This window comes from Camelus ferus, chromosome 20, assembly GCF_009834535.1.
Source record: "Camelus ferus isolate YT-003-E chromosome 20, BCGSAC_Cfer_1.0, whole genome shotgun sequence".
In the NCBI taxonomy this organism is placed as follows: Eukaryota; Metazoa; Chordata; class Mammalia; order Artiodactyla; family Camelidae; genus Camelus; species Camelus ferus.
The window spans coordinates 4,067,100-4,077,021 of NC_045715.1; the positions used below are offsets into that span (position 1 = coordinate 4,067,100).

Sequence of the window (9,922 nt, forward strand, 5' to 3'; positions counted from 1 at the left end):
ATGTGCAAGGAATGGGGACCGAGGGGCAGCCAGAGGCCAGATGACAGCGAATCCTGTAAAGATTTCTGCTGAATTGTATCGTTAAGGTGTTGGGAATCCATTAGAAGGTTTGGGGCAGAGGAGTGAGATGTTTTTTACATTTTAAAGGGTAATTCTGCTGATTCGTGGAGAATAAACGGGAAAGGGGCAGGAGAGGAGGAGAGGGGTGAGCTAGGAGGCAACGTCCCCGAGCTTGGGGCTGTTCAGAGCTCAGAGGGCGAGGGTGGAGGTCACAGTGTGGTAGGATTCGTGACCTTTTTTGAAGATATTTCTGGCAAGATGCCTGGGGAAGGTTAGGCAGAGAAGCCAAAATGATGCTACAGTTTTACATGTTATTTGAATGAATGGATGAATTATTTTAGATCAGAATAGGAGCTGCCAAAAAATGGGCTGCATCTAATAAGTGGTAGCAGAACAGACGACCTTGAGTTGAGGAAGAAGAATCTGCAGAGGAGCGTCTGCACAGTTTGCGTGCAGAGGCCGCGGGCCCGGAGCAACGGAAGGCGTGGCTCCTGGAGCAACAGGGTGGTGACCGTGGCCCCGAGGAGCCTGTCACTGCTGCCAAAATCAGGTCGGGTGCCGGGGAGGGGAGGGGAGGCAGGAGTGTGTGCGTGCTTGCGTGTGCGTGAGTTTGGGATGGGGTGGCGTGAAGGGGACAGCAGGCCCAGTCAGAAGAGGCTGAGACAGAGCAGAGGGAGCAACTCCTGAGCGCTCGGTGGACGCGGGAATTGGGAAAGCGACCCCAGACGCGGGGGACCTTCCTGATGTCCTCAGGGGCGCGAGGCCGCCCCGAGTCGGGGAGGGCAGGAGGACCAGCCTCCAGATCTGAGCAAGCGACCACCAGGATGAGGGCAGGAGAAGGGAGGAGGGCACTGAAATAAGCCGCAGTCCCTGGAGGAAATCTGGAAATGGGCAGGGCGCCCTTCCAGACGGAGGAGGAGAGGAAAGGGGACAGAGGTGGGATGCGCTCCGTGCAGCCCCCTCGTATTCCGGGTCCTGCTTTCACGAAGGGAGCCCTGAGAAGACCCACAAGAGTCAGCAAACATGACACTTGCTTCTACCAGGAAATGAGTAAGGAATGACCAAGAAAGTCAGCGCGCTGGGAGGCAAGAAAAGCCGGATTCCGATGGGCGCAGCTGCCGCCGTGAGAGGCACGCTCACGCGGCGAGGGGGCGGGAAGGCGAGAGGATGCGGGCCCAGGCCTGAGTCATGGAGCCGCTCACTGAAGTTGCACACGACGCCCCTCACCGAGCCCTGCCCCGGGCACCCCCGGGAAAGGGGTCCTCGCGCTCAGCCCCGCAGCCCAGCCCTGGCCAGAGCGACAAATCGCGCAGCCGGCAGACGCGGCGGCGGCGGCGGCTGAGGGAGGAGTGATTACAACCTGCAAGTCCGCATGACGTTCCTGGCACCCTGATCTGTATTTAATGGCAGCAAAAGGTGCCCCCATGAACAGCAAGGGGCAAGCTGCTCCTGGGGGGAGGCGCGTCTGCTTCCCTTTGCAGCAACAAAGCATAACGAGAGTGCAAAGCAAGGCTTGGTCAGTTCTGGAGGGATTTCCCAGTAAGAAGAAGCCCTAATAGCACCAGAAACCATCAGCTGGCAGCTGGGAGGTGCGGATAAATCTTTAAGTCCCAGAGTGAACCTGAGCAGGTGAAATTCCTAACTCGGTCCGCCCGCTCCCCCACGGCTTCTAGAAACTGAAGAGGTGGAAAGTCCCAAGGCTTCCAGAAGCTGTGAAGGTAGCAGGGACGTTGTTCGCTTTGTGTGCTCCACATTCCTGCTTTTGCCGCCTAGACATTTACGCTGATTTTATTTCCCAGTTCTGCCTCCTCCGTCTCCACCTATTTTCCTCTGTCTGTTCCGGGGGTGGAGTCTCCGCGCCAGCGCCTCCCACCGGGCGGCCTTCCCCTCGAGGCTGCGCGCACGGGCCCCGCCCCTTCCCTGTGCCCAGCCTCTCATTTCCAGGAGGCGGTGTCCCCGTCTCAGGGCAGAACGTGCCATGTCTAGCTCCGCCATCACTGGATGCCTCCCGACACATCACTTTTCACGAGCCTGCGTTGTTTTTCGCTGTGTACACACACCACTCGAGGCTCAAGGTTTCTCCTCTGCCTCAAATGGCTTCTTTCCTACAACCCTTGCCTGAATACTTGCTAATCATCCCTCAAGACTCAGTCCAGGCTCTGGCCCCTCCCGGGAGCGTCCCCGGCCCTCCTTCCACGCGCCCCCGCGACGGCTCCGCTCATCCTGCACCTACCACTCAGGTGTCCTGCCTGTTCCCAGGTCACCCTCTCCCCCTAGAGGGGCCCTGTGACCTCCGCTGTCCTACCTCAGTTCCCAGCCCGTGTTTCTCAATGATCACATCTGTATGTACAAACGCAGGTCAGTTATCACCCACATTGCTCTTCTGACCATTGGCTTCACAGCATCACTTGCGTTATTGTTATTTAAATGTTGATGTGTTTACATGCCCCCACCCCCCATCAAGAATCAAGCTTCTCAAGGACACAGGCGTCCGAATTCCCACAGTGCCTGACACGCATGAATAACAGGCATTTACTCAGTCTAGGACAGCGGCAGCGGGTGGCGGTGACCAGCGGGGGCTCGGGCGCCTGCCTGGCTTGCAGTCTTAGCGCTACTGTTTACTGGTTAGATGACTGTGGACAGGTGATTTAACCACTCTTTGCCTCACTTTTTTCCCCTGTAAAATGGGAAGAATGATAATACTGATTTTAAAGGGTCACTAAGAGCATCAAAGGGCAGGTCAAGTGATTCCACAGTAAGAACTCAACAAATGCGGGACAGTGTTTCATTGTGTTTACTGGTAAAACTATACTCTGGGGAAGCTCTGCTCTCAGCCTCTGGTATTTCTCTGCTCCTCACCCCCACCCTCGCCGCCTCCCAGCCTTCCGCTTTGCCTGATACCTCTTCCATTTAATTTGATTCTCGGGGCTCTCTTTGGAGCGCCCCTTATCTGCCTTCTCTGCTTCCAGCCCTGGCTCAGTTCTTCTGGAATTTCAGACCCTTCCCCAAAGGGTCCCCCTCCGTGCATTCAGGGCCTCGGGTTCTGGCCCTTTCCCTCCCCTCCTCAGTCTGGGAGCTCGGCTCTGGTCCCCGCGGGTGGAGGGTGGCCTGGAACGGCAGGAAATGGATTGCTGTCCCCAGACTAAGACCACAGTTGTGGTGTGTTTGGGTTTTGTTTTCCGTGAGTCGCTGGGCTAGTCTCAGAGTGAAGCGCTGCACTCTGGAATTTCAGTTTGAGGACCGTCCCCACCAACTTGTAGTTGCATGATTCATTTAGTCACTTAATTTCTTGAGAACAGTTGATACCTACTTCATGGGTGCAGAGAACAAAGCTAAGGTTAATAAAGCCACTGCTTTCAGGTGGGGAAATCTCCAGATATCAAGGAAAGAAAAATATTAAGAACTGCACTTAGCATTCAGCACCTGGAGGTTCGAATGATGCCTTTGCAAACACGAGGCGTACACAATGCACCTGGGAAATTCGGAAGGAACAGCCCAGCACCCCTTCCTCTGACGTGTTGGGAGGCTGGAGGGGAAAGCAGCGGCCCCCCCCCCCCCCCGCTTCCCATTTACCTCTGCGAAGACGAAGGGCGCGTCGTACTGGAAGCAAACGTGACCGTGCTTAATGGCTTGAACTGAGGCTGGGCCGCACCGGTACATCCCTGCAGCACACAGAGGAGGGAGAACATGAGTCTGTAGTCTTCAGTCCTGCCCAGATACAGAACTGGTCTGGACAGAGGTCGCAGCCCCGAAGCCTTCCTCAGGTTCGTCAGTGATGTCGCCCCGAGTGCTTTCCACGGCAGAGCGGGCGACTCACCCGTGTGCCATGCATCCCGTCAAGAGGGGTTTGTGGGAAACGCTTCTGCAAACCAAACTTTGAAGCCAAGAAAAGAATACAGGGCAGTACTCATCCTGCACCTGCAATTCCAGCTACAAACACACTCAGGTGTGTCGGTGCCAAGCCCCTGGCTTACGTACGCTGTTGCAACCGGTGTCTAGAACGCTGGAAACGGTGATGTGTCCTCAGCACCCGTGTTGTTTGTTTCCATTTTTGTTTTTCGTTTTTGGACATCATGGACATGTGTCAAGTTTAACTAGAGAATCTGGACGTTGGCCACGCACATGGACCAATGCCCCACGTGCTTTCAGAAAGTCAGCAGCCCAGACTGGCTTTTATACAATCCTTTGAATTTTAGCCAGCTAGCTCTTGTTGATAAGAAATTAGCTGCTGTTAGTCACCCAGATATCTCATCATGATGTATAACCGAGAACACCAGAAAGCACTGAACTTTCTCTCTTAAAATCCAGTACCGCAAGGATTTTAAACGTGTATGATGAGTGTTTGTGTACATACACATACACATACATCACTGTCTAATATCAACACCTGGGGAAGTGAAAACAACATCCCAGACCACTGTTTTTTGTCATCATTTTAAAGGGAAATGGAGGCCTATGATGTGATTTTATAAAAATCTGGGTCAAGTAGGGGGGGTCACAGCTGCCACTAAATAAATTAGCATAATTTACCAATCAGAAGACAAGGACCCACATCCTCAAGTTTGGAAAGAAGTCACATAACATAAAAAGAAATCAGGTTCTGGAGAAACAACAATTTAAAGGATGATCTGCAATTATTTTTGGAGTTCTTTATTTTTTCTACTGCCTTATAACTTATTACCGTGTATCAGGGAGGGCTGGAGTCTGTTTTATAGCCTAGGAAAAGCGCTTACACAGCGACTTCTTCTCTTGTCTTTAAAACTGCTTATCAAAGCAAGAGTTGATGAAATATATATGTTAAGTTTTATGCTTTGCATCCCCCGCTAAACGTTATAAAGTAATCAGAGTAAAGCCGACCATTGAAATGAAATTAAACCTGACCGGCAGGTAGTTAATACTGTCTATGTGCCCAGAAAGCACACTGCGGATGCCGGCTCCCACTGGGAGGGAGTGTTTCCCACACACCGGGCGCAGTCATGAGTGCAAACAAAACCCCAGCAGTGCGACAGCTTCCCCGCGGGAGGATGTGGTTTTACCATCGCTGTTTTCCTGGGGGGTGCTGTCCACGACTTGCCAGCCTCCGAATCCCACGGGAAGATCGGGCCTCGTCATCCAGGCTTCATTCCAGCAGTGGTAGTTCCTGAGAAAACACCACCCCGGTGGGATTAAGCTTCCCACCGCGTGCAGTGCTCCAAGAAATCAAAAAGTGGCGATGCTATCTCTGAATTACTGAAACAGGTTAAGCTAAATTGAAACCTCCTGGAGACACACCAGGGCCCTAGTACTTCAGTTTTCTTGGCACCCCTGGCGGGGCACTCACGTGGCTGGACGTTACTCTCCCCCCACTAAAATCAGCTTCCCAGGCCACCCAGAGATATTCTGATCTATGCGTTAAACAATTTTGATCTTAACCATTGTCTGCTGCCTAATGAAACAGAATTTACTATGGGTTCAAGGAATCTGGCAGGGAAGAAAAGTTAATTAAAGCCAAAGTACATATATTTTTGATTTCCTTTTATATTTGTATTCATACCAGATTTATAAAAAGCATATCCCTTGGTAACAATTAAACAAGGAAATGCTTGTGTTTTAGGGCTTAGACCATTGCCATAGAAACCCTAACATTAACTCCTGACTTTCATCGCCTGTGATTTGTGTCAAATTTCCATTGGGTGTCCAACAAGAAGAAAGGGTTGTCAGGGTGAGTGTCTCTTTACCCTTTGCCAAAGGTGGGCTGAGGGTCATGCAAAACTTTTCAGACTTAGCATATGACCCCTGAAGCAAGAGCATGGGATAAAATATCATTATGAATTGTAACACTGCATCCTTGGAAAGACCTGAAATTATATGACATTACAGAAACAAATGACAGCACATTAACCTGTCCGCACTGTAGACAATATTCATGTAGCAATAACGATTTAATGGTGGCGTGAGGGCGTTACAGCAGGCTTTGTTTATTGTGCTGATGAATTTTGGGTCCAGCTTCCTCAATCCTTTCCCTCAGCGTCCTTCAAAGTCAGTAGTTTGTGTGTGTTCCATCTCTCTCTGAGCTCAGCTCATCTCTGGGTGGCTCAGTTAGGTGTCTGTTTAATGATGAGCCCATTATGCACCGAGACATAGGCTCTTGCCCATAAAGAGCCCCACAGGCAAAGAGGAACGCCGAACACACAGACCAACTGTTAAAACATTCCAAGCGTCTGCCGTGAGGCTCGAACGAGATAACAGAAGTAAATCGCTTAGAACAAGCTCAAACATGGCAACTCTGACTTCTAGAAATAACTGACGTGATATTCAATTGATTGATCGAATGACCCCAATCAAATTGATTGATTGAATGAAGTGACCCCAAAATTCATTTAGGGCGCAGCAGGGTCTCAGCGGGGAAGCCCTCAGGGCAGGAGGCAAGACTTCACAGCAGACGTGGTATTTGAGCCGAGTCCTGAAAAGTAAATGGGAGCTTCCCGGGTCAACAGAAGGAGTGAGAACAAACTTGTGGAGACAAGAAATAGCCAGTATGGGGTGTGTGGCGCATGCTGTTTGTCGGGGCTGGGGGGTCGCACGTTTGCATATTTGTGTGCGTGGGACAAGAGGGTTGGCAGGTGAGCTCGGGCAGGGAAACCTCCAGGCTGACAGACAGCACAGCACTTGCTGCGTGCCCGGCTCTACGGCCCTCCTGCGCGCGCACACACCTGGTACTCCCAGCGCCCCGTGGGAAAGGCGCTGTTGTTACTACTCCCCATTCTCAAGGGAGGAAACCGAAGCACAGAGAGGTTAAGAGTCTTGCCTGAGGTCACACGGCTAGTGATGGAGCGTCATGCTTTTAAATGCTGAGTTATGCTTTTGGTAAGGACGAGATCGCGAGATTTTTATCCCAAGTTAAATATCTGGGCTTTATCCTTGGGCAAGTGTGCGAATCTGTATTTGTGGAAGATGGGTGATGATGGGAGACTGAGCTTGGAAGAAGGGCCCTGAGCATCAGATAGGACCGCAGTCCCAGCTACCACTTTGCCTGCCATCATTTGGGACCCTAAGCAGAGGACCCAGTGAACCTGTGCCCAAACTCTTCACCTACAGAGACTATTTGATAATAAATTTGTGTTGTTTTAACAAAATGTTGAAAATGCTCTGTGTACCTTAGGAAGTCTTATTTTTATGCTTTTTTCCTGCAGTGTCTGAAGTTTATATAATAAACACACACTAATTTATCCTCCCCGTCCCTAAACATTAAGAGGACTGTTTTTCATTAAAGAAGGAAGAGCATAGTTCCTAATCTCCCCTGTTCTAACAGCTGGCTAAGGTCACATCCAGAGGCAAGAGACCACGGGATGGTGGGCAAGTGGGCAGAGAACACAGCTGAGACCAAGATGGGCTTCAGGGCTCTGTGTGCTACACGTTTAAAGAAAACAGCATGGGTAGTTTAGTCAAGGAGCCCTTTACTGCCTTTAGTTTGGCGAACTGCCTTCACATTCCACAAGACCATCTCATCTACAGTCTATCCAGACAGGTTTTCTTCTCTAAAAGGGAAGAAAGAAGCATGGGGTTGTAAATTTTGTTTCTGCAGCTCTGTTAGGGCTCAAGGGAGAGCACAAAGAAAACTGAGAGAAAGCCCTGGAAGAGAAGTCTTGGGCCAACTTCAAGTGTCAGCCAAGTATTTGAATTCTTTTATTTAAAAAAAAGGCAGGGGTGGGAGGAAGGCACTCGTCTATCTTGCAGACTATTTGTGTTTGTAGCAGATGGACGCAGCCCTATTTCTATGTCCCTGCTGACACACGCCTAATACAGGCAATGATCTTGGTGACAAAAATGACAGCACACCCTGGAATTGTTGAGCTTTGAGGATTCCAATAATGACGGGGATTGGATGGGGTGGGAGTTGTGAGAAAGTAGCAGGGACAAGTTGATGGACCCTGAGGTTTGTCTGGTAAGACTTTCCAAAGTGGAAAGGAAAGCTTGGACCAAGAGAAACCTTGTCAGTTAGGAAAAGTGATGAAGCAAGAACATAGAAAGGAATTATTCAGAGGAAGGGAGGCATGCTGGAGGAATCTTTCATGGAGCTGGGAGCTGGGGCACCACACTACTTCAGAATGCAGCTGCTCATTGTTAGGGGCTGTTGGAGTGCTGAAACCAGGAAGGGGCATTTCGAGTTTCTCTGGGGTCACGTCAGGCAAAGGCCAGAGGTCCAATCAGGTGGAGACCACGCCAGTCCTCCCTGCAGAAATCAACACGCATCAAGAAAAAAGAGAAGTAATTGTTCTGTGCAGGGAAGGGATCCTGTGATGTTCATTGAGAAGTCACAGTTGAAGCAGCCGGACGCAGCCTGAGAGGCCCCTTTAAAGGGGTTGAAGATGGCATGGGCTTGGGGGTACGCTGTAACTCCCCAAATGAAACTATAAATGAGGTGCATTTATAGTAGGAGTGATAATTAAAGTAATTAATAACTGCTCAGAGACAGATATAAACCAACTGGAAGCTGCAACCCATCAGAATGCTGGTGCAGTCTAAATGCTGGTACGGTCCTACCAGGCCAGCCTGGACACATACCAGCCCAGCTGTGCTCAGGTACATGGACAGTGTGCCAACACCTAACAAGTTTGATTCTGTTTACAGTGTTTTCTGGGAGTGTGTTTCCCTAAGTCCTGCAGGGACACCCTTTCCCTCTCTCTTAAGGTTCTAGATACCGATTTCTTGAATATTTGTGAAGGTAATTTTACAGCAGTTTTATTAACAATGACTTTTAGAAAATTAGGGGATAATCATGTAAATTTATTTCTTCTCCTCTTTTGATAGCTTCCCTTCTTTTGATTATCTTTTTTTTTTTTTTAAATTGTGGTGAAAGAAAATGAAAGAGACCAAAATGGAACCTCCGAAATGTTCAGGAAGTGGATGCCACCCACCCATATGGGCCACGTTTGACATCACTGCTTAGCAGAAGACCCTCTGTAACTCTGCTGGGTTCCTTCTGCTTTGAATTTGGATTTACTTTGAAAATAGGACCCCGAACTCCTTCACCTCCCTCTCTGGCACAGCAAACTATCAATTGGTATTCTTGCTAAAAATGAAGAAAAGATTGGATTTTGAGAATAACTCTAATGTATAAAAAGCTTTCTATAATAAATTCTGGCCCAGTTTATCCATAAATATTGAAGGGAGTTAAAAAAAAATGCAACCAGGAGTCTCAGTAGGTGCCAAAATTACTATTTTGTGTTATAAATCTGTTTATGAGTAAAATATTCTAAAAGCTCTTATCTATATAAAGTTTGTCTAGAGGTCTTATTAATCATCAAAAGAAGTTAAGTTACATTCAGTATAGATTAGTTGGTACATATTTTATTAGTTTTTAATTTTTTGAAAACTGGTAACCTTTGATCAGTATATAGATGACTCTCTTAAGCTAAATGTATGATTAACCCAAACACGACATTTTTCTTATTGTGAAAAATACCTCAGTGTTTTCTATGTGGCTTATCAGATGGTTTCCACTTTCTTTTTCATTCTAATTTCCTGAGAGGTATTTGTAATGGCCTGTGATTTTTTCTCTCCCAAACTCCCTCTTTGTTCGCTCTTAAATGGGACTGGAGCGGCACAGGGACTGGAGCGGCACAGGGGCTGCGGGCACCCTTTGGAGACATTACAGCTGCAGGACGAGGGTAGGTGTACAGAAGGAATGAGAGGAGAGTGCGGTGCTGTGACCATCAACCTTCAAGAAGTAATGTCCCTTCCTAGTTTCAAAACAAACGTTTTGTAATCCCCCTTTACTATACTGATATGAAGTCCATGGATTTCTAGACACAATTCCTAAAAGATCAATATAATGCCCTGGAATGTACAGAAGAAATAAGGAAATAAAAAAAAAATACTT

The 9,922-nt window shown here is 48.8% G+C and overlaps 1 protein-coding gene across 3 annotated transcripts in view; it reads right to left on the reverse strand.

Moving 5' to 3' along the window:
- Nucleotides 1-9,922, reverse strand: part of F13A1 (coagulation factor XIII A chain) — a 124,856-nt gene that overhangs the window by 31,640 nt on the left and 83,294 nt on the right. For all 3 annotated transcript variants that reach the window (XM_006181096.3, XM_032462451.1, XM_032462450.1), the window contains 2 exons: nt 5,097-5,200; nt 3,634-3,722 (listed from right to left, as the gene is read on the reverse strand). In XM_006181096.3, the coding sequence (XP_006181158.1) occupies nt 3,634-3,722; nt 5,097-5,200 (193 nt within the window). The remainder of the gene's footprint in view (nt 1-3,633; nt 3,723-5,096; nt 5,201-9,922) is intronic.